General features: G+C 41.5%; 1 protein-coding gene across 6 annotated transcripts in view; it reads left to right on the forward strand.

Annotated features, from left to right (window-relative positions):
- Window positions 1-24,974, forward strand: part of LOC147267803 (histone deacetylase 7-like) — a 48,093-nt gene that overhangs the window by 18,393 nt on the left and 4,726 nt on the right. For all 6 annotated transcript variants that reach the window (XM_086198864.1, XM_086198867.1, XM_086198862.1 and 3 more), the window contains 22 exons: window positions 1,339-1,523; window positions 2,308-2,395; window positions 3,619-3,733; window positions 3,846-3,925; window positions 4,987-5,100; window positions 5,296-5,387; window positions 7,952-8,050; window positions 8,400-8,553; window positions 10,935-11,158; window positions 11,415-11,663; window positions 12,209-12,407; window positions 12,492-12,625; window positions 13,039-13,159; window positions 13,237-13,286; window positions 14,367-14,474; window positions 14,715-14,770; window positions 15,816-15,903; window positions 16,502-16,621; window positions 19,312-19,409; window positions 22,519-22,637; window positions 23,097-23,230; window positions 23,354-23,438. In XM_086198864.1, the coding sequence (XP_086054990.1) occupies window positions 1,339-1,523; window positions 2,308-2,395; window positions 3,619-3,733; window positions 3,846-3,925; window positions 4,987-5,100; window positions 5,296-5,387; window positions 7,952-8,050; window positions 8,400-8,553; window positions 10,935-11,158; window positions 11,415-11,663; window positions 12,209-12,407; window positions 12,492-12,625; window positions 13,039-13,159; window positions 13,237-13,286; window positions 14,367-14,474; window positions 14,715-14,770; window positions 15,816-15,903; window positions 16,502-16,621; window positions 19,312-19,409; window positions 22,519-22,637; window positions 23,097-23,230; window positions 23,354-23,438 (2,712 nt within the window). The remainder of the gene's footprint in view (window positions 1-1,338; window positions 1,524-2,307; window positions 2,396-3,618; window positions 3,734-3,845; window positions 3,926-4,986; window positions 5,101-5,295; window positions 5,388-7,951; window positions 8,051-8,399; window positions 8,554-10,934; window positions 11,159-11,414; window positions 11,664-12,208; window positions 12,408-12,491; window positions 12,626-13,038; window positions 13,160-13,236; window positions 13,287-14,366; window positions 14,475-14,714; window positions 14,771-15,815; window positions 15,904-16,501; window positions 16,622-19,311; window positions 19,410-22,518; window positions 22,638-23,096; window positions 23,231-23,353; window positions 23,439-24,974) is intronic.

Here is a 24,974-nt window from a genome sequence, read left to right on the forward strand (position 1 = left end):
TGATGCATCACAAACATCAAGAATAACTGAAGGCTGATGTTTCCTTGCTACTACTTGTCATTAGTCTCTTTGTGTAGCTTGTCTTGTTTTGTGAGTTATAGCTTGTATCTTCAGGTCGTACTTCATTTAAGTCATTTGCAGTGAAAGTAGGATTGCAATGGATCAAACTCTTCTCTCACTTATCCCCTGTGCACCTATAGAAACTATATGTCTGTTGTTGACATGGAAGTTTGATTCAGTTGTATCACTGATGCTGCATGTAGGCTTTTTAGTTCTTTTGTTAAAGTAAAACCTGGACGGGAATTAACAGATTAATGTACCGGACCTGAAAGCTTTGACCACATCATGTTTAAATTCACTCCTCACCCTGTTTCCTTCATTCTCTCTCTTTTGTGCTCGTCTAACCCAAGCACATACAAACACCCCTCTCCTTGCTTTCTTGAATGCAATGTTGGATGGTGGCCAATTCACTTGAGGCAGTTGAAATGAAATAGGACTAGCAAATGTGCAGAGTTCAAGTACAAATACATATCTTGGCACACATTTATGCCAAATAAAGTGAGTGCACCCCTATTGTTATTAAACGCAAAGAAAACGGACATCCCAGTAAATATCTGTCAAACTTAAGGTGACCTTCTTTGACACCCTGAGACACAGAAGTACTACTTTTAGCCATTGATAGTATATGATAAGAAAATTTGACATTTGGCTTTTACGTATCCAAGAGAAGAAGTGTGCAGTTTGTTACAATAACACCATCAGTTTCAGTTCTTGGCCCTGACCAAGACGTTCAACCCTGATAAAGTCCCAGTAGAGGAGACAAGTCAATCCCTTCTTGATTGTCAACAGAACTTAGGTGTTACATTGTGGTAAAAATTCACACCAAACTTTTTCTTAAAGTTATGTGTTTAGTTATTGGCTTCAGCAGTAAGTGTAAAGATCCTCTTTCTCTTCCAGGAGAAATCTATGAAATTTTACATGGTAAATAATATAACTTGTTGACATATTCACTTGATTTATGTGTCATAATAAACATTTGAATACATTTTTGCTCACAGCACTGAAAGCATACTGTGGAGCAATCCCCAAATGATCAGTATGAAGAAAAAGAATGACTAAAGCAAAATAAAGCTGTTTCAATACGCAGATGGAAAGCAGACCTTTGTTTTAAGACAAACTTGAAAAGATTATTCAAAAAGCCTTTGAGGAACAGATACTCCAGAAAATTTTAAATTATATTGTATCCCATAAGTAATCCTTTGCTGGAAACAGGACGTGATTCTTCCAACAAAAATGATGATGTTTTGTTTTGTTTTTTCTCTCTCTCGGTCTCTGTAGTGGATGTGATCATCAGAGATAAAGGTCCATTAATTAACAGTGGGGAGAAGCCCATGGATCTAAGTGTCTCCCAGAGGTTGGTACATCCAGGCCCAGATTCGGCTATGCTGGCTCCCCACCCTCCCTTCTTCTTGGGACCCCTCTCCTCTCAGCATTGCTTTCAGTTTTCCCAACATCACTTGCAGGTAAGGACAAACGTGTGACTCTGGAGAACAACGCTCTCTGCGCAAGCAGCAGAATATGTGGAGAGGCTGAGACTGAGTGCAGTGATACAATGAATACTGTAGCTATTAAAAGAGGCGTATTGACCAATGAATGACCCCCCCAACCAGTCAAAGCAGATGGCCGTTCCCATTGAGCCTGGATCTGCTTGATGTTAAAAGGGAGGTTGTCATCGCTGCTACTGCAGGAAGTGCTTGCTCATGGAGAACTGTTGGGTGTAAATTCATTGAAGGAGTGTGGTGCTGGACCTGCTCTTCTAGTGAAGTGCCATGAGATAACCTTTGTTTTGATTTGGCGCTAAACAAATAAAACTGACTTGACTTGACTTGAAATAAGCAAATTCAGTGAAAACATGAAATACCATAGCAAAAAACATTTTATTTTGATAAAACTACAAAGCACATGGCCCTCTTGCCACGTTATCCAACAAGAGCAAGCCACACAACCGCACTTCACTGCATGTTTTTTTACACAGTTTGCATGCTCAGGAGAAAATGTCAGGGTGAGGCTCACATAACTGTAAACAGACCAATTTATCAACATTAATTTGACAAACATTCATTGATCACCGGATTGGTATGGTACACTCTTAGTTCATTCATAAGTGCTCATGTCTGACATTTTTTAGTGTGTTTATTGCAGTGATGTTTGTCTAAGACTAGCAAGCAAGACATATTTTTGTACTTTTCAGTCCCTCCAATGCACAATCCAACCCAGTTTAACATCTCCTTATTCTTTCCTATCAAGTATAACACTGAACAAAGGCAACGAGAGATGGAGGAAGAGAAAAGAGAAGAGCTACAACAGCTCATACAAAAGAGTAAAAACGAGCAAAGTGAGTATTACTCGTATGTCTTCATACTGTAATGTACTTTTGTAATAGGGGTCTAAAAATCCATCGCTCTTTGACCAAGTAGCATATGCTCTGATGCATGCGCATTTATCTTTTCCAACATTTTCTGCCTCTCCTTGTAGTGTAAGCTTGCTGCAGTCAAGTAAAGCCTTGATTAGTGTTAACCTTATTTTCCTCTCTTGTGTCATGGACATGCCAGTCGTGTAGGCACATTTATTTGCACTGCTCAATAATAACTCATGTATTTTATTTTTGTACTTTGACATTTTTAACTGCGTATGACAACTGTATTTGACATTTACTAATTTAATCTAATTTTGTATGTATTTGTGAGTTCATAGAAATGTAACAGTCCGTGTGAAAATATTGAATCAAATCCCATTTCTGCTACTTTTGAGGCGTTGAAAATGATCAATTATCATTCTCTACCATAAACCTGTGGTGAACAATGGAGTGAAGAGCTTCCCATGTTCGATTATATGTAGTTACCTTTCCCTATGGTTTGAAAAAAAATACTTTGGAAGGGCAACATTTTGATATTTGAAGAATGGAAAGTCTCAAAAACATGTTCTGCGACTTTATCAGGAGTACAGCCGTAAACTGTATGAGACGATATGTAAGAATGTATTTGCCAAAATTACAAATTAAAACCAAAAAGAGAAAATGATCAGTTATCATCATTAGTTATAATAATGGATTTAGCAGGGGACCATGATGATACTTCAACGCCACTATTTCTTACTCTCACTGGAAGACCATAATTGTTGACATGTTCTTCATCTGAGTCATGAAACAGTTGAAAATGAAAGAAGGGGATTTCCTACTCGACTGTGACTAGCATTCTTAGATTTCAAGGAAATTGTATTTATATCAAACCAAAGTCTAACCAGCATGCTTGTTTCAGGAAACTTTTAGATTTGTTTTTAAACTTTTTTATTTTTACCCTCTAGAGGAAGTGGAGACAGCATACAGGAAAGTTACAAATATCCTGCACCCTTCTTTTTTGTAAAGGGTGCACTGAAGTTGATTTTTACTTTAGTCCTGTCACACTCCCACAAAAATATTTCCGTGTGGTTCTAGACTTGTTACAAATAAAAAAACAACAACAACAAAACCACAATATAGTCAGATAGACTAATACATACACAGTTGAGTAAAATTTGCATGACCCGTGTCACTGACTTGTTCCTAATGATGACTGGCAGGTGCTGTAGCAAGTCCCCTAGTAAGGCAGAAACTTCGGGAGCACATAATCATGAAGAACCAGCCCGCCCATGAGAGAGTTGTAAACAACCACAGCAGTCTTACACCCAGATACAGGTGAGCCAAACACTCCATTACTGCTGACTTCACAATGAATGATCAGTTCAATTCAACGTAATGTACGTGTTCAAATTCTCCTCATTCACTTGTTATTGTTTTTATTGCCAAGGCTACCTGTTCCAGACATGTCCCCTAAGGTGCAGCCCCCACCCTGTGACCATCGTAAGGAACTGGTCCTGCGAAGGACAGGTGAGATACTGTACCTGTGGCTGTCACCTTGAGGTTCAAACAGTGAAGGTCACTGGTGATTTTCCATCTCTCTCTTGTGATGTGTTCAGTGTAATTTGAGTTGGACCCAAAGTCATCTGACTGCATAGCTCATTATGTTTTGTTCAGTGTGATCCCTTTTTGTGTCCCAGCAAACTGTCATTACATTACATTCTCTTGACTGAAGAATGAGACGGTGAGCACACTTAGGAGTGTATTTACCAGCAGGGTGAATGAAAGTCATGAAGCACCAGGACTGCAGGGCAACAGACATACAACTAAGAGCCATAAAATCAACAGAGACCAAACCAGTTACATAACTTCAACCAAGATCTGTGTAAAATAAACTGCGTGAGAGTCTAGAGCAGGTTTCTCTTACCATGTGAATGAGCATGGGAGTGGCTTCATCTCCCTCTACATCTCTGCTGGTACGCCAACCATTCAAAATGCAATTATTTGTTTGATTTGTCTTAGAACCTTTTGGTGCCAGCTCTCTCTCATACACACGCGCACACACACACACACACACACACACACACACACACACACACACACACACACACACACACACACCCTTCTGTGTTTTTTTGGCTCAGGGACAACACAAAGCTGCCTTTTATCTGCTTTGAGCTAGCCACTGATTGATTATTTTCTTTGGGCTTATTGGAGACTGACCAATAACAATATTAGAGTTGTTTTATGCTATTGACCATGGTTAAGGCATTTGCTTTGTCCGGCTGTGGTTCAGACTGCTTTAACCTGACCCTGTCAGAGAAAATGACTGCATCGTTATGGTTAATGCATTACTGAGTGAGTGCATTCCTGCTGATGCATCATATAAGATATATATCAGTCATTGCTTCGTCAAGCTGTAAGTATATGAGATATATGCATGTTTCCTTTTTTAAGAGATCTCTTGGGATAGTTACATCTAAATCTCTCCATGTTAGCATGTCCTCCTTTGTGTATTGAGCTGTGTGGGTGTGTGTGTGGGTGTGTGTGTGTGTGTGTGGGTGGGTGCGTACATTCATGTGTCTGTGCAGTATCTGAACCGACTTTAAAGTTGAAGTTAAAGAAGCTCATCAGTACGAGGCCAAACCCATTGCAACGTAAGATTAGCGCCCCTCCTGCCATCAAGCACAGGACAGAAACTCTGGGTAAAGCATCCACACTTAGCAGCATCACTCTCCTCTGTGCTTCTATTCTATAGCTCTTTTTAGCTACTTATTATTGATACATATGCCTCCCCGTTCTGTATTACTTTACAAAACAAGACAGTAATCAATCTTAAGCAACACATATCAAGTAGTTGTTGACTGGCATGAGTTGATAGTCTCCCCTCTGTCGTCCAGATTCCTCTCCCAGCAGCACCCCAGCATCAGGGTGCAGCTCTCCCAATGACAGCCTCCACTCAGACAATGGGGCCCTCCCACTGGCCCATGAGGTACATTGATATTGTTCCTGTTTATTTGTCTGATCTGTCTAGTCCATATTAACATATAATGTTATGCTAATGTACGTCTGACTGGTGGACAACAACTGTGATACTAACACCCTCATCCACTTCATTCTTTGTTCTGAAAGATCAGGTGCTTTTTATTTCTGTTGTGCTATTATTACCTGTAGGCATTGTATCAAGTTCACTTTGACCTCACAAAGCAGGTTTTGCCTTGTTAACAAGATATCTCAAGAACACCCTTAGGAACTAACTTCATATTTGGGTCAAATATTTACTCGTGGATGACCAATTAGAACACATTTTTGGCATTGTGAACATGATATCTCAGCAACATCTGGAGCGAATGTACACTTGAGCTGTGTTTGGAAACGCGTGGTGAGGCACTGCCTAATACGTACAGATTTTCTGGACTAGATACTTCTTAGGAAACGATCAGTATGCCATACCCCATTTCATGTTCCAAAGGTCCAAGATCAACTTAAGTGACACATTATAATGTTCTGTTGCATCAAGGAGGGACTCTCAGATAGAGAACAAAAAGGAGTTCAGACATGGTGTTCTCTGGGTTCAAGTCCCTTCTTGCTGGAACAGAACTTTTCCTGACTATTACACCAGTGAATAAGATAAAGAACAGTTTTGTAAGGTGGAGCTCAACCCTTTTGTGCCATTGATTATAATGTTCTGTACCACCTCTCTATTATTCAACTCCATGTCAGTCGCACCTTGAGGAAATAATGATGAGCTCCATGTTGCCAAAAAGATACTTAAAACCTTTTATGAAATTCATTTGAAGTTTGCACTACATACAGTATATTTGTTCATTCATTCATTTTTGTTTCATCCGTATAGGTTCATTTGCTCATTTCAGCATATAATAACATAGTTATACATGTTACACTTTTATATCAGGATAATTCTACACATACCTTGAACAAACAGAAGCAGGAAGAAGAAGGCCTTATAATAATCGTCTCTGTCTTAATAATAACATAAATTAAAGACACAGATGGCCCACCCTCCTTTGTTTACTCTTATTTTTCACATTTTATATTGAAGAGAGCAGTTCAAACTATAAATCACCATTAGTATTACTCAGCTTATCAATGTCCCATCATTTTCTCTTTATACTTTTAAATAGTCAAATTACAAAAGGCTGGACAAAGATGTATGTAACCTGTACCTTCACTGTTTATTGGAGACGTCTGACCTTAAGGTGTAATTGTAGTTCTATTTAAAAAGGTTAAATTGTAAAGGCACAGGCTCCCAACTGTGTTTAATATTACAGAGCAGTCCTTGATCACGTTGGTGTTCCTGGTAATTTTACTCTTTTAATGTTAATGGGGCGTGTAACGCTGCACAGTAGTGGTTCCCTATCCTTTAAACATGGAGAATTGAGAAGGTCAGATGTGGCAAAAGCACAGGTAACATGATCATGCCTTTTCTATTTAAAATGTTGATATAAATGAAATCTCTAATCCCTACACATTTCCTCATTGTCCTTAATGGGTAGAATAATAATATTATTGGTTTCTCAGTGTTAAGATCTATGAACACTATTTGTCATATGTTTGAATTGTTTTTCCCGTAAACTCAATCCATGTTCTCAGCAAATGCTACTTGCCAGTGACGTGCGGTGAGGTTCATGGCTGGTGAGGCACTGACTTCATCACAATCAGATCTGTAAACATATGAAAAAAAAATGCATTTAATAATAAAAAACTGACAAAAAATGTTCTCCATGTTTTGGCTTCTGTCTGCCATAGCTTCTTCAGCGCTTTGGATACTTTAGCGTGAACCTCCTGCTTGGATTGAAAATCCAATTTAGAAAATTGTTTTAGCTCAGAAATGTAATCCTCCATTGTGACATTATGGCCACTCAGGAGAAAAAAAAAATAACTGAATGACTGCACTTGACTTTCCTTACAGTAAATTGTAGCTCGCTGTCACTTATTCTGCAGCGGAGTGGAGGAGGCGCAAGCAGAATCCCTGGGCTCACTAGCGCCTCCTCCATGAGGCAGGAGAACTGCGTGCTTCACCTGGCACCTTTAGCAGCCGTTAGACAACACGTTACACACACATACAGTTTTCGACAAAATCACTATACATTATATTCACCAGCTAAACTATAGAAATGTAGTTTATATAGCAAAAGTATTTGAACATTTTAATAGCGACATAGAGAGAGACAGCAATGCGGGCTCACTGCGTAGCATGCAGCACAGTTAGCCGAGTCATTGCGCAGTCCCTGGTGAGGCTCAGCTGCCTGGTGCCTCACCGCACGTCTCTTCTCAGTACTTGAACGATAAATATGAAAAATCTGTGATTTTGAATAAAAATAACTTGAAACTGGTTTAGTTAAAAGCAAAATAACTTTATAGTACAAATCAAAGGATGAATACAATAATTACATTTATTTTTTTCAATTTACATTTTTTTCTTTCCATGATGACAGGTGAGGCACGGCCTCACTTGCCTCCCCTGATCGCACGTCACTGGTACTTGCATATGGCGCAGTCAAGTTTAATAATCAATATTTCTGTCTCTTTCAGGCTCAGCGACTTCTGCTGAAGGATGGTAGATTGGCCCACTTCACCTTGCCCCCCAATCCAACTGCCATGCCCAACATCAGTGCGGGATTGCCTGCACAGGTGAGCTGTTATATCTGTGGTTGTCTAACTGTAGGGTGTGAAACAAACATTGACGCGACACTGGTGTGCAAGTGTCTTCTTTGTTATGGCCAGCAGAGGGTGACGAGCGTGTTTGCAGAAGCTGCCTAGCTGAATAGAAGCCTGTGAGAAAATAATGAGTAATGTGTCTTCAAATCAAAAGATGGGATTTGGTCAGATGTGTTTGTAACAGAGATGGTGGGAATGCGGGAATGACTAAATCAATGTGTGGCATGCAGTGCTATGATAAACTGGTAATGTAAGGTTTTGTTGTTTTTTTTAAATCACCATCCTTCCTCTCTTGTCTCTGTCTCTGCTCTTCTCACTTCAGGCTGACCTGCGAGTAGCCAGGTCCCTGGCAGTATCTACTCTGCCTCAGGTCTACCTACCTCTGGATGGAAGCGGCCCGGCCCTGGCTCAGCACCTGCAGCCTGTCCTGGTGCTTGAACCTCATACCGGACTGGTGCACTCACAACTTGTTTCTCGTGAGTTGGATAATTGTTAGGCTGGTTGTAGGGTTGTACACTTGGTTAGAATATTATTGCAATCACAATATGGCCAAGTACAGAATCCAAAAAGCAGGAAGTTGTTGATTGACGTGCCACAGAGATGCCCTGGCCAACAACTGACATTCTCGAGATGGAAGGGATTGTGCTTGTTAGCTACATACAGCAGCAAAAATCACATCATTTTTATTCTTTTTCAGTGAAAAATAAAATTAAAAAATTACCATTCTCACTAAACTCATGAGTCATATTGCAATTACAATATCTGTAAAAAATAAACCCAGTATGAGCAGGATTGAGTTTGCTGCTGTAATGTGTGAATATCCTCATCGGGGATCAATAAAATTTATCTTTAGCTTGGTTGGTTAAGATTGAATTAATACATTGAAAGAAAAAAGGTTATTGTTTTTTTTTTTCATCTGGGGTGAAACATTTGCAATTGCTTACCTGTGTCTCTATTTAAGTCCTGTCAGCCACTAAAAATTTTAAAATTCAAATCCAAGGGTGAAGGTAAGAAAATGTCCATTGTGCTTCATCAGTTGTGTCTGTATATTTTAAACAGCACCATGGCGCCCTCTACTGGCCACCTAGCGCTGATACTTTTTTATCAAAGAGACAGATATGTAAACACTTGTATATTTCCGTCCATCCATCCATTTTCAATACTGCTTATTCGTTAAGGGTTTTGTGGGGGTGCGCGGTGGTGCAGTGGTTAGCACTGCTCCAGCACAGGATCTTTCTGTGTGAGTCTCCATGTTCTCCCTGTTCCTTTGTGGGTTCTCTCTGGTACTCCAGCTTCCTCCCACAGTCCAAAGACATCAAGAGAGGACGAGGCTGATTGATACTCTAAATTGACCGTAGGTGTGACTGTGAGTGTGAATGGTTGTCTGTCTCTATGTGTTGGCCCTGTGATGGACTGGTGACCTGTCCAGGGGGAACCTGCCTCTCACCTGAAAGCTGCTGGGATAGGCTCCAGCCCCCACGACCCTTAACAGGATAAGAGGAAGAAAATGGATAGATGAATGGATGGTTTTGTGGGGGGGGCTGGATCCTATCCCAGCTGACATTGGGTGAGAGGCGGGGTTCACTCTGGACGGGTCACCAGTCCGTCACAGGGCCATCAGGAGCAATTAGGGGTCCAGTATCTTGCTCAAGGACACTTCAACAGGATCACTGGTGGAAGTGAGGATCGAACCAGTGACCCTTTGGTTGCTGGATGGCCACTCTACCTCCAAGCCATGCCGCCCTATTCTAGAGAAATGATGTTTTGAAAAAGCACAAAATATGGTATACAGTGGTCCCTCGTTTATCGCGGGGGATACGTTCGTAAAATAACCCGCAATAGACGAAATCCGCGAAGTAATCAGCTTTATTTCTTACAATTATTATACATGTTTTAAGGCCGTAAAACCCCTAACCACACACTTTTATACACTTTTCTCAGACAGGCATTAACATTTTCTCACAGTTCTCTCTTATTTAAACACTCTCAAAGTTCAAACTTTTGCAGATTTAAAAAAATAAGTACAATATTAGTAAATGAAATCAAAGCTCAAAACCTGTTTTCAAGCCCAAACATTTTTAACAAATTTAACTTCAATGATCAATCTACGAGGTTTGACACATACGAAATTATTACCAGTAACTCACGCGTATGTCACAGTTCCTCTGACGGTACCTCTTTGTCCTGGCGCTGCTCCGCTGCAACGTCTTTTTCCTCTGAAGGCCTTGGTGCAAGTTTTCTACCCGAAACCAAGTTTTAAGCTTTTAAGTTTTAAGTAGAAAACTTGCAAACATACAGCGACTTCAAAGTCACACTGCTAGTGATTGAACATTTATGTAAATCTGGCTAGCCGAACACATTCTGTACTCCCTTAGCTAATCAGGACGCAGAACACGTGCGGTTCTCCCTTAGCCAGTCAGGATGCCAAACACAATGCGCATTCATCCTGTACGCTGTAAAAAAAAGGATGCAAAATTACACTAAAAAAATCCGCAAAACAGTGAGGCCGCGATAGGTGAACCGCGTTATAGCGAGGGACCACTGTATTTCAATCTGCAATTTTTTATTCTCTGGTAAAACAAATAAAAATGAATTATTAATTTGTATTATTATTATTAATTGTTAATCATTGATTGATTCCAACTTATCATGCATTCATCCCCTTTTTAGTTGAAAATCCTCTTCATTTAATTGGAAAATATTATCAGCAATTTTATGTTTATCTCTATCCTCATTGTTTTTTTTATTGTTGTGCATATACTCCTCTACCTCTTATCTACCTGTTGGCCCTAGTCACATTATATATCTAATATTATATGTATCCTGTTCCTCCCTCTTCTCGTCTCCACATTTCAAGGTTTGAGTCCTGTTCCTCTGCAACAGCAGCCCCACTTGTCCTCTCCCACCAGAAGGGAGGGTGTAGTCACCTTTTCCTCCCACAGACCCTTGGAACGAACACGCTCAGAGCCTCCGCCTTACAGTCACTCTCCACTTCTTTTTCACTCCAACCATCCCTCTCACACCCAGCACCAGCTGCCCCAGCAATGCCACAGGTTCAAGATGAATGCACTCCTGAGCAAGGTGAGAGAGCACACACACACACACACCCACACACACACACACACACACACACACACACACATACACACACACAGATATACTAGTTAGTTGACTGACAGCTTTAAGTAAAAATATATATATGTAAACATAAAAATTATTCCTTTTGTCAGTTATTTTGAAAGATATTTCATACAATATTGCATATTAGATTGCATCGCAATATTTGCAAAGTTACAGTTGCAACTGCAAAACTGTAAAATTTCTACTTTATGAACAGCCCATAAAGTCCATTGAGAAGCCTCGTCTGACACAGATCCCATCAGAGGACATGGACCTGGAAGAGATTGGGTCGGGGTCGGGGTCAGGGTCAGGACCAGGGTCTGTGTGTGGCTCAGAGCCAGGCTCTGCGTGTGAGGACAGCTACTGCAGGAGGCAGAGCACTGCCAGCACAGACTCTGTTTATGACACAGAGTCCACTACCTCCTCACATGAGAGCTTGATCGAGACCTCACTTCCTGTCAGTCAGGTAATATCAACATACTGATGTGTCTGCACACACTCAGCTTGTGAAGATGTTGCATTACTGTTTTTCCTCAAATGCAAAATAACCAGGGTGATACGAGTAGGATGGTAGGGTGCTGCTTAGGTAAACGTCCTGTTTACTTGCTGTATTATGTATTCTTGCGAATCATTTTATGTTAATTTTTTTCTTTTAATCAGTAGAATGAATTGTCATTGTACTAATGTCAATGAGATTGAGAAACAGTTACATTTTCAATACTCGTGGGACTTTACTGTACGTGATCTTACTTGGTTGAGCCTTGTTTTTGACAAAAGGGGGTGCTATAGCTTTATTTATACAAGACTAAAAGACAGTACTGTGGCAGCCTGCTCGACACTGCTGGTCTTTCAACATGTGCAGTATTAAATTGAGCAAATGATGAGTAGTTGAAGTATTCCACAGAGCGGTTATGGACCTATGTGTATAAGATAGTCTCACCATGTACTGCTGGACTGAAATATTCCTTCATTCCCTGTTCTGTCCTTCACCCGCTGCCCTGGGAATCACAGAGACAGCTGATTCACAGACCAGGGTTCCAGCTGGACTCCTCCAATGCGCCTGTTCTGATTTGGCCTCACCAGCCTCTTGGTCGGACCCAGTCCTCTCCAGCCTCCACCTCCCTGCCTCTTCCTTCACATCCACCCCCACCCATACCTTCCCTGTCACTATCCAGTCCAACTGCAGATGTCCAGCTGCACCACACCACAGGTTCAGTCAGGAACTGTGAAAAGAAGACGTCAGTCATTTTATATTTGGTACAATTCATTTTTAATGACCAATGTGTGTGTTTAGGTCTGGTTTATGATGCTCAGATGCAGAAGCATCAGTGTACCTGTGGGAACAACAGCCTCCACCCTGAGCATGCTGGGAGGGTCCAGAGCATTTGGTCCAGACTTCATGAAAGGGGCCTCAGGAGCCAGTGTGAGGTATGATACAAACACTCTATCACACACTCAAACACAAGTCAGTTCTATTTATATAATCTAAACTCTTAAATGTGCCTCGGAGGGGTTTAGAAGGTGAAGGGATTATAGCTATGGATGCATACAGACCAGGGTGCAGTTAATGATTGTATATTGAATGGAGAGCATTTCTGGCCTAATAAATGAAGCTGCATTCATCCTAATGACCAACGGCCAGTGACTTCTGTTGTCAGGATATGAAGTCCGTGGGAAAAAAATGTCTTCAACTCCCCATTTTATTTTATTACTTCAGTTAATTTTTTCAAACATTGCCTCAATTAAATAGTTCGGTCTTCAATTAGAAATATAATACATATTTCAATATTTTGTGTGTGTGTGTGTGTGTGTGTGTGTTTGTGTGTGTGTGTGTGTTGTAGCGTATTCGCAGTAGGAAGGCCACTCTTGAAGAGTTGCAGTCAGTCCATTCAGAAAAACATGTTCTTCTATATGGCACCAACCCTCTCCACCGCCTCAAACTGGATAACCCCAAGTTGGCTGGTAAGATGAACAACATCAACAACACTAAGTAGAATAAAAATATACCTTTATTTACTCACATCCATTATTTGCTGCAGGAATTTTATCGCAACGGATTTTTGTGATGTTACCCTGTGGAGGCGTGGGGGTCAGTGTTACTCACTCACACACACACACACACCACATTTTAAAACACTAGTCATGTGGGAATCTTTCCACTTACCTAATTGCATCAATGAATAGCAAATATTACATGAATGATTATGCCTCATTACACAATTATGCTAATAGTACTACAAATTGCTATTGATATAATGCTATTGTTTCTGGCTAAGAAATCAAAGGCTGTGTGGAGGTCGATGGGAGAAAGGCAGAAGAAGACACTAGAATAGGGTACACAAGCGCTCGCAGGTTGGAGGGTTGCGTGCCAGTGGAACTGGGTTTATGTGCAGGGATTGGGCGTGGAGAGACATGGAATGAAGACACAGAAGAAGAAAAAGAGGGTTGCTAAGAAGAACAACTAATACACAAGATATGATGAGGAACAACAGCGAGAATTTTTTTTTAAAAGTCCAAAAAAACCTAAGTGCAGCTAAAAACAAGTAATGATGCCCAAGAGAAACTGTTGTGAAGAACAATGAGAACAGACGAGTGAGACAAGAGAATAGCAGAGAAGTAGAGAGGAGAGGAGGTAGAGAAAGAAGAAGGGGGGCTGGGTGTCTGTTGATAAGACGACTGATCTGCCTGGATTTCCGGCCCATGACTGCGCTTGTGAACAGGGTTATTGGAACAAGATGGCAACGTCTGTGATAAAAGAAATTCCTCTGATTTCATTGTTCCACTGTGGCACACTCCCATAAATGTGAGTCAAAAACATGGACTATCATAGAAACACAAGAATTACTGAGAATGCAGGAAAGAGAACATATCTGACCAAACAGTAGTAACTATTAACTTCATTTAATACAATATTTTTTTAAACTGTAATGAATGCAAATTCTCACAGACAGCACTGTCAATATACTGCCTGGCTGCAGCTTTCCTGGGGCTTTTTCAAATGTGAATTTCAGGTGCAATTTAAAAGAAGAAAAAAAACACGCAGCAAGTTTTTAGCCTCTTATAAAGAAGTGTATTTTGATAGATTCATAGAGACTAAATTATGTTAGACTAAACTTAGTGTTCCTATAAGCGTAATCTAATTATTGTCTCATTGTTGTGTTACTGACAGGTAGATGTTGATACAATCTGGAATGAGCTTCACACATCAGCAGCTTCCCGTATTGCTGCCGGCTGTGTCACAGACCTGGCAATGAAGGTGACACAAGGAGAGCTGAAGGTGTGTCTTCATTTCTAAATACCCTGTCAGCTCTGACATTTGCTTTCCCAGGAATTACAGAGCTGCAGCTTAACAGGTTGAGGGGAACACCCTGATTTACCCAAGTAGCTGCTTTGGATATTTCACTGGTATTGTTTCATGTATAATAACTACAACAGCACAACTGGATGTGAGCTCGTCGAGCTGACGTCTGGTTTATGAAAGAAGCAAGGTGCTAAAGTTTCTCCTCTTCTCTCACAGAATGGCTTTGCAGTGGTGAGGCCCCCTGGACACCATGCAAGTCACTCCTCTCCCCTGTAAGGACAGCAGCACGCTGGCACACACACGCAAACACACACACACACACACGCACGATCACAGAACCAGAAATTCTCTCAAAATGTTTAAAAAGTGACCTTATATATACATGTGTATCTTAATACTGTGTTTTGTGTTCTACTTGCGTGACGCCCCAGGCGAGCTACCTTCTTCTCTAATAGTAAGCCCTTAAGATGCAAAGTACCTCAGAAGAATTCAGCGTGTGTGTGTGTGTGTGTGTGTGTGTGTGTGTGTGTGTGTGTGTGTGTGTGTGTGTGTGTAGATTTGTGACATTCTTTGATAGGAGGCATTAGCCAAGTAATCATATTCAGCTGGGACTGTGTGTGTGTGCTCAGCAGTGCATGTCACCAGTTATTTATGGGATGATTGACTTTTCTTTATGAGCAAAATTTGGACAGCATATATAATAAACCGTCCACACAGGCACGCACACACAGACACTTGCACTTTTACGACCCATGCTGACACCGACATTCTTCCATTGTTTTTCGTACATCAACAGTTTTTTTTTTCTTTTTGCATACCTTTACTGTAGACAGTAAGTGCTGCTGCACCACATTGTGAGTTTATTTCTCTGAACTCATCTCGCCTGTCCCTGCCAGACATTCACACTGTGTTATCATTTGTTTTGTGGGGTGCATTTTATGATGAATTTGTGTTTCTGTTTATCACAAAATCTGTGGGTTTTCATTTCTCACGAGTACTGGATTTTTGACTCAGCATGATGTTCTAATTTAAAAACTAGTTTGTGTTTGCCAGCAGTGGAAGGGGAGATACTAAAAAATATATATATAACATCCTCATTTCTCAAATATTGACATCAGCGTTTGCGTGTCAAGAGTTTCTTTGCCTTGTAAATATATGACACATCAGAGTCAATACTTTGACTGTCACAACCTGGACTGAATAGCCACCACATGACTTGTTTTCAAGGCTCCATATGGTGATTGTTTCATTTTAATTTACTGAAGATGTCCCAATAAACACATGTGGCTGCCTCTCTTCTTTTCTGTTTGTCCACAGGGGCTTCTGTTTCTTCAACTCCGTAGCCATCGCTGCCAAGCAACTCCAGCACAAACTTAACATCAGCAAGATCCTCATCGTGGACTGGGTGAGGGTGCACCACGTGACCAGCATCCCTGGTCCCCACATGGACAGGAATAGACAGACGCACACAAAGGTTGACAAATGGATCAAGCATATAGAAGAGGGTCCCAGACCCACAGCAGCACTGCATACAGTAGTAGCGCGCGACGTGTCGTTTAGTTCATGTCGAAATTGTTAACTGTGGCCGTCATGTGTCTGTCTCGTATGCGTAGAGAAGACACACACAGTCACATGAACACACATCCAGAAACACACATGCTAATTTTCATCCACAGCCACGTCATCGTCTCTGTTGTGCATGTGTGTGTGTGTGTGTGTGTGTGTGTGTGTGTGTGTGTGTGTGTGTGTGTGTGTGTGTGTGTGTGTGTGTGTGTGTGTGTGTGTGTATGAGCCTGCACCATGTCTTTACACACACTGGACTGTCTGAGATATTCCTCTTTGATCACAAATGCTTACAACTAAAACATGTTGGTATTTGACAAGGAGAGCTTTTTCATTTTGGCTTTAAAGACACAGCGCTAGGGATTGTTTTTAAACTGGTGAAGTTTTTGTTGTGTGGGAAATACCTGATTTTCCTAACCAGTCTTATAATCATTGTCCAGGATGTTCACCATGGCAATGGCACCCAGGAAGCCTTCTATAACGACCCAAGTGTCCTCTATATCTCTCTACATCGCTACGACAATGGCAACTTCTTCCCTGGTAGCGGACATCCCAGTGAGGTTGGTGCTCAACAGTCCACCACTTATGTTCTCATGGCCTTTTGGCCACTATCAGAACACAAGCTGCCATTTTCTCGTGACACAGTTCATTATTTTGCCACCCACGTTTCATGTGAAGATATATGTTGGCATAGAAACAGGCGGTAATTATGGGATTATATGAAATAGAGCTCAAGAGCCTTGTATTTAGCATGTACTGTACTTGTCAAATTGTAAGAATGATTGTAATAATAAATCAAGGGAAAAGCTACAAGATTTAAGACCAGTCTTAATCTAACTGAGCTGCAACTAATAATTGTATGAATTAATCGGCTAAGTAATTTTACAATTAATTGATTCAATTTTTTCTTAGTCTATAAAATGTCCAAAAAAAATTGAAGAATGCACATTGCAATTTCCTGGTGTCAAAAGTGGCAGGTTCAGATTGCTTCTTTTGTCCATCCAGAGACTCTCCATTTTCTCTCACTAATAGCAAGAAAGCAGCAAATTCTTACATCTGAGACCCAGCAGATGTTGACATTATTGCTTGAAAATAGACTGAGATGATTAATTATCAAAGAAGTTGACGTTTAATTTTCTTTTGTTCAATTAATTGTTTAATTATTTCAAATCCAAACCCGAGTTTGGCCTTGATGATTATTTTTCATTTCAGATTCTACACTACTCAGGGGAAAAAACATTGGACAGGTTACTGTAGATGTGTTGCCTTGATGAAGAATGAAATTGAAAGACTTCCTTTTTCTGCTGGAATCTGAATAATCAGATCATGTAACTTGAACAGTTTAAAATAAACATCAGTGTATTAAGTGTTCATCAATAAATCATTAAATGTATCATCAACTTTTTCAAAGCCATTATCAACAGGGATACAATTATGGCAGTGGAGAGTTTTTTTGACGCATAAAAGCTGCACTTGTGTTTATCCAGTAAACACACCGTGAGCAGATGACTGTGTGTGTGTGTGTGTGTGTGTGTGTGTGTGTGTGTGTGTGTGTGTGTGTGTGTGTGTGTGTGTACACTGTGTGTACTTCCATGTTGAGTTTATTGGAGAAATGTCAGAGCTTCGGATGTTCGAACTTCACAACAGGATGTGTACAGTTGAAGTGCATGCCTATGTTTGCATACAGGAAATTGAGATGCCTATGAATTCTGCCTGCGGTCTCACCAGAAACCCAGTGTGATCACTATCCTCTTTCAGATGAACTGACCCCAACCCATGGTGGCATTCACAGCCCATTCAATCTTCCGCAACCCCTTCCGCTTATTCCCCCACCTCCCCCAACAGTAATGAGGGTAAAATAGTCAATGTTTTCCCCTAAAATCCCCTGATGAGGGACAGTACATAAAACTCTCTGCTGGCTTGGATGTGGCTTTGCCTTAAGTGGCCCCTCAACCTCTGTTGAGCTGTGTGGTAAACCTCTGGAGTCTCACTGTCCCCCATGTAGGTATATAGCACACCATGGGGTAGCAGTGTGATGTCATAGCCGTAACACAAAGTGCCGAGTACCACACAGTAACCAGAAAAGGCCTAATCCATTCCAGCAACTCTTTAAACATGAAAGAGAGAAAAAGGACAGAGAGGAGTGCAAGATACTTGGAGCAATAGAAGGAATAGTGGGAGTGTTTGTGTGTGTGAATGTGCGTGTGCATGAGGGTACATTACCAGTTGGCAGAGGACAGGAGGCATCATGTGTTTTTGGTTTGGCCTGTGAACATCCCGTCCACTGAGAGAAGAATGAAGACAGACGCTCTGCAATGCTCATCAGCATTCTTTCTCTTTCAAGCATCCTCTCACACCCATGAACATACACACACACACACACACACACACACACACACACACACACACACACGTATGCATGCACAAAGGAAATTACCACACCTTGCTGCCAAGAGTGCGTCAGTCAGCCTCCTCACTCTCCTCTCAAACTGACACATTGACTGATGAGGAAGGGCTTAGAGAACAGTTAAATGGCTGCAGGACTACAAAGAGCAAAGAATCCTTGGACCTTCATTTTAAGACCTGCGCCCCAGTTCACTTACGATCACTGATATGTGAGGTCAAATTTGGAAAAGCTCTCTTGGCCCTGCCTTGCTTCTTGAGGAAAGCAGTCATATTCTGCTTATGATATAATCATATTCAGCATGTTGTGTAATGAGCATATTGGGTAAATAGCAATGTTGAAATGATATTCCTCCTTATATTCAACACATAGTGTACACTCATTCTGTCTATAGACAAATAATACATTTGAAATATAAATCATTTATTTCTGTGATTCTGCTACGCTGTCTTTATTTATCAGGGAGTGCAACAGTTGACAAATGTGAAATATTTCTCAGTATATTTGTAGCCTGAGGCATGGGAATCATAAACGGGTGTAACTTGCTGTGGCTCAGTGATTTATGAGGCCATTTGACAAATTGTATCAAAATCAAGATGGAGGGACGGGGTGCTGAATTAGTAGCCATCCGTCTTTCATTTAGAAATCATAATCACTCCCCTGTGTTTCCTTAAAGACCTGTGCTCACTTTCTCTCCATTGCTGGAGTGTAACAGAGGTGCTGATTTTGTGAATATTGGGCTCAAATCAGTCACTGTCAGGCAGTTTCTCTTCTTTCTCTGCGAGTTGTTGAATTTCTTGACATTCATACGTTGACATATTTTCTCTCTCTCCTCTTTCCATCCAGGTCGGTGCAGGTGAAGGCGAGGGCTTCAATGTGAATGTAGGATGGACAGGTGGTTTGAACCCTCCCATGGGTGATGCTGAATACCTGGCTGCATTCAGGTAAAACTCATTTTAACCACAATTAGCATAATCCTATTTCTTTATGTATTGTCGCTAGCTGGCTACCACTGACATCACATCGGTACTTCGCTTAGTGTGCACTCTAGGCTGGACGATTATTTCAAGTAATTCAAAATCAGGAAGACGATTTTCGCCTCATGCTGCTCACTCTGTCAGCACTATAACACCACTAAATGCACACGTGGAATTTTCCTTTACTCCAGGTTAGTCACAGTGGTCCTTATCTCCTACTGGGGGTTGGATCTAAATAAGGGACGGACTGAAAATGACTCTGCACTGGTCCCTGCATCGTCTGTTAGTTGAAGACAAATCAAATCTGATTCCACTCAGCCAGCAGATATCAGATGGAAACACCAAAAGCTGATTAATCAGTAACCAGAACTTTCTACCTGGTCTGTGCCTTAACTGATTCTTTACCTGGATTCCAGTGCTCTACTGAGGTGAAGCATCCAACACTGTAGTAAGAGTGGCTATTGACCACTATAAACGGTAACTGTTTGTGCCAGGATGGCTAACTAAAAGCTATATTTTTCTCCTCTTGGTTGAAGTCCTGGAATGCACTTGCACAGTTTTGACTACAGTGCCTTGCAATGATTAATTAAGGATGTACCTTGTTTAATGCAGTTGATTAAAAGCAGCAGTTCTATAACAGGCTTCATGCCCGATTCTGTGCTTGTGAAAAATGTCTGTCAGTCAATGGGGAGTCTGTTGTGAGAGTCCTGGCAAATGTCATTCTGAAAATAAAAACATATATCCACATGTGAGTGTGTCAGTAAGCACACCTTTGCTTCCCCCTGCAATTTTGAGCTTCTTTTGCATGAATATGTGTTGCTTCGGCTCTTTACTGTAACCAACTCATGTCAGCAACACTGGCTCACCACCAGATGATGAAACAGCATTAGAGATCTGCATGGTTCTACATGCGGCGCTCACGGTGGGTGGGCCCCTCGTCAAAGGAAAAATGCTAATGAGGTAACCCGTACTGGTAAAAAAAAAACCATAGGCCCACTAGGCAGGCTCGGAAACACTAAGTCCAGTGTTTACTGGAGTTCTGGCTGGTAATTAGGGAACAACTGGTCCTTTCCTGAGCAGCCGTCTGGTTTTGGGATTTTTCACCCAGTTTGGGAAATGGCAAGTGTTTTCATGTGTAAAACTTCCTCAGCTAACCACACTGTAGTACTCTACCAGAATGTGTGCCACTCCATGAAAGTTCACGCTTGTCTCTTATAAACTGATTTTCTCTTGGTGCATGACAATTAAGATGCCTTTGTAATGTTTTTGTTGTTTCATTTTGTTTTCTTCTTTCTTTGATCCTTTTTTGTTTTGTTCTATGAAGCAGACTGAGTCGCCATGTGCACGTGTGTGCTACACAAAAGTAGTTTGCTCGTCCTTGTCTCTGGTGGTTCAGTGGTTTGAGGTACATTGTTATTATTATTTTTATTTTTCAAAAGCTAAAGAAAGTTGCATTAATGGTAAAACAAGGTTGGAAAAGTGCAGCTAGATAGTTGAGATTTTGAAGAAGCAGAATCAACAAAACTTCTTAAGGACAGTTTCAGTTAAAAACACTTGAGTTTTGGATATTTTTTCAGTGGATTTTGCCACCTTTTGTTTTTTTCATTACCTGGTGTGAATACATGCATAACACGCTCAACATACACAATTTAACGCATTGTGAATCCACATTTATGCAATTAAATATCTAGTTTGGTGCCAGTTCTGTAATCCAATTTGAATACATAATTCAGACGGCAGGGTGTTCCAGACTCTCCTCAGGACGGAGCGGAGAATGAGCCAGACTGATGTCGTTGATGATGTGTATCTGTTTTTGGGTGTGTGTTAGTGACAGGGGAAATATTGTGGTTTAGAGCGGTGGTGAGACTCGAGTACAATCAAGACAAAGCTCAGCTGCGTTGAGATTAAGTGTCATGACGTAGTGCATGTATGTGTGGAGGATTACCAAGGTGGTCAGCGTTTAAGGTCACTCTAATCACCAGTAGCACAGCGCACACATGAAACATCCCGTTTCAAAGGAAGTGCATGCTCGTGCGTGTGTGCATATGTTCATTTCTAGGTGGCTAATGACGAATCACAAACTATGAAGGCGAGTCCAGAGGAGGAGAGCAGGAGAGAGGAGAAGAAGTGGGGGGTGCATTGTTAGAGAATCCAAAGGCGGCGTAATTAGGCCCAATGGATCCCAGATGGCTGGCTGTCAGTGACGTGAGAAGAGGGACGAGCTCCTAATAGGAACCAGACGCGCACAAACGCCTTTGAACTGCCGCTGAAAGAGAGCGAGGGAGAGAGAGAGAATCAAACGCGGCATGGGCCGTGCGCTCTGGCTGAATAACTGGCAGCCTGAGAAGAGAGGAATAGAGAAGATAGAAGCAAGGAAAGTGCTCTCTGCTGAGAGCGCGGGAGCTTCTCGGTCCAGATATGTCAAAGGTCTCATTTTTATCTGTTTGTGTCATTCACAGAAACAGCAACTTTTCAGTGTTTGCTGTCCACCTTTAGCTGTGTGATTATGGGTCTTTGATCTGATGGTTTTTGGATTCATGTCCATGTAACCAGGAAAGGTTTGCAGAGAATGAGTGTTTCTTCTTCTTTTTTCTTTTTTTTTTAAACAGTTCTGCTTCACATTTAAACAATTGCACACATTCACACCTCGGAGCGATTCCACCTTATCATTTTAGACACTTAAAAAGAGCAGATCAAGAGCAGAGATGAAACACTTCTAACATGAATCATTACTTTCATCAAATTCAAATGCCTGATTTTACTTTCATGGTCAAATTAATATTTGCATTTGATATTCCAGAAGAGGGAAGAATACATCTGTCTCCTCCACCTTGATGTGATAAATTCCAGTTTTGAATTATTTTTTACTTTACTGGCAATTTAAAATTCAGTTTATTACAGTAATAAACTGCAGTATGACTTCCTCTCTCAAATTATGTTTTACTCACTGTCGTGGGTATCGTTTCCTTTGAAACGTATGCACATAATTTCTTAAAGTCTCGTTCCAATTATATTTTGGCCACAGGGCTGAGTCAATGGACATGCAAAGTGAACTTTTTGTTTTTCCTTTCCTCAGAGCTGTAGTGATGCCCATCGCCCACGAGTTTTCTCCCGAAGTGGTGCTGGTGTCTGCTGGCTTTGATGCCGTTGAAGGTCATTCGTCCCCACTTGGAGGCTACAAGGTCACAGCCAAGTGTAAGACACAGTCAGCCTCTCATTCACATGCAGCATCCTGTGCTGTGATCAGTGGAGCCCCTCTCTTCAACACATTTTGCTTAACAGGGCCTGAATAAGTTTTTATTTTTACATTTGAAATTTATTTAGAGTATTTGGTGATTCAGACCAAGCTTGTATAAACAAGTATTTCCATTTAATTTGTATGACAAATCACAGACTGATAAAGCTTGCTGAATCAGTTTAAGTTCAAAAATAATCTTTCCAGCTGAACTTGACATATTGATGCCAGACATTAGCGGCCAGTTAGAAGTTCAGGGTCGCATCAACTTTGTGAGTGGGAGGCTTGCATGGAAAGTCTTGCTTCATCTTGATCATTTCATCTTAGCTAGAGGAATATTTGAATCAAATGAATCCACATTTCTGAAGGAATTGCTGACCAGTTGATGTCTGGCTTAACCTGCATTTGTTCTCTTCCAGGTTTTGGCTTCCTGACCAGACAGCTGATGTCACTGGCCGGAGGACGGGTGGTACTGGCTCTGGAGGGGGGGCATGACCTCAAGGCCATCTGTGACGCCTCTGAAGCCTGTGTCAGCGCGCTGTTGGGCATGGAGGTGAGACATGTTGGTGTGTGTGTGTGTGTGTGTGTGTGTGTGTGTGTGTGTGTGTTTGGGTAATCCTGCATCTGTACCGTTAATGTTCCATCATCTCTCCACCTGTTCTGGGTTGTGCTACAGGTGGAGCCTCTGTCCCAGTCGGTGCTGGACCAAAGGCCTTGTGAAAACGCTGTGCAGTCGCTACAAAGAGTCATCCAGGTTCAAGGTGAGTAGCGCACACATCTGTCAGCAGCATTCTGAGGGCTCATGGTGCAGGCTCAAAGTGGGAAGTTTCTGTTTCTGCTTCTAATTCTACTTGTTGTGAGGTTTCACCTTTGGATGCTTCAACTCCTTGTGTTCAGAGAAGCTTTTATTCCCATCATGGCAACCCCGAGTGGCTTGCAACTCAACAAAACTCTTCATTGCGTCACATCCTTTCTGGTCAGAAGTGAGTTTTCTTCTTGTATCTTTGGCTAACTAGCTTAGCTTTCCTCAGACTGGAGCTGACACCTGCATCGCTGGGTGTAGGTGCTGGACATACTGTTCCGACTGCCTCCACCATAGATGCTTCCACCCTGCGCTGAAATGTCTTCCAAACTATTGGTACAGAGAATTGTGGTCATCTCAACACTCATGCTATGTAAGGTGTGACAGGGGAAGACGCCCAGGCCACTGCTGGGACCCTTGACACACGCACCCACTGTGCTACATAGCCATAGACATAGTGAGGCAGGCCCACAGTTATTGTACCCCCCCCCCCCCCCACACACACACACACACACACACACACACACACACACACCACCACCACCACCATAAATGACTCATCAACTGCAGGTCTACTAGGTTGTCACTGGGTGTCAAGCCTACAATTCAGAGTACCAGAGCATCCTCCACTCGGTGCCCTCCTCACTGACAGGGGTGAGTGTGGAGGGGTTGAAGTAATGAGGAGCAGGAAATTAACTTCCAGGCCTCACTTGGTTCAGTTCTGTCCTTCCTGCAGATTTTGATTGATACATGAAGATAATCTCTACCATCAAGAGTTTTGATGGACCCTGTTATCAGGACTCACATTCCAGAGATGTGGCTGTAACAAGCTGGCATAACTTACAGCTCCAGATGCATCTCCAGTGATCGCATGCGACTGGATCTCTATATGCAAATACATACATTGTTTCAGTTCACCAAGAGAAAATGCATCCTTGTTTTTAACTGGATGCATGAAACAATTCACTTTCCGCCTCTATTAAAGGAAGAACAAGAAATCAATACAAAACAGACTGAGTTGTGGTCCAGGCAAACAAAATTATTCGAGATGTCTGACTGTGATATCTGAGGAAAAGACATTTGTGTAAATGTGTACTGTGTATTTACAAATCCATGTGCACGGTCTGTAAACGTGCTCTCAGATTCATAATCTCTACCCACCACCGATGGCAGGCCGATGTGTTCCTCTGTCTCCAGTAGTAGAGGACGGCACTCTCTTGCTGTTTTTTTGGTTGCTAGCAACTCTCATGGGAAATATTTGGCTCTTGAGCTGCTAAACGCTCCACTGTGTTCCCCACCGAGCTTCTAACTGTTTACTGTTGAGCAGGAAGTGAAGAGTGGGATTTTAGATATTTTTTTTTCTCTTTAAAAGTAGCTGTCTGCTCCGATTACAAATGACACTGCGAGGAGAGAGAAGTGCTTGTGAATCAAAACAGCGAAGTTGCAGACCACACAAGGAAACAATGGCCTTTAAGTAATATCATTATATATCAGG

The sequence above is a fragment of the Aulostomus chinensis genome, chromosome 3 (assembly GCF_037954235.1).
Source record: "Aulostomus chinensis isolate RoL2024-O1b breed Wild chromosome 3, RoL_Achi_v1.0, whole genome shotgun sequence".
NCBI lineage: Eukaryota > Metazoa > Chordata > Actinopteri > Syngnathiformes > Aulostomidae > Aulostomus > Aulostomus chinensis.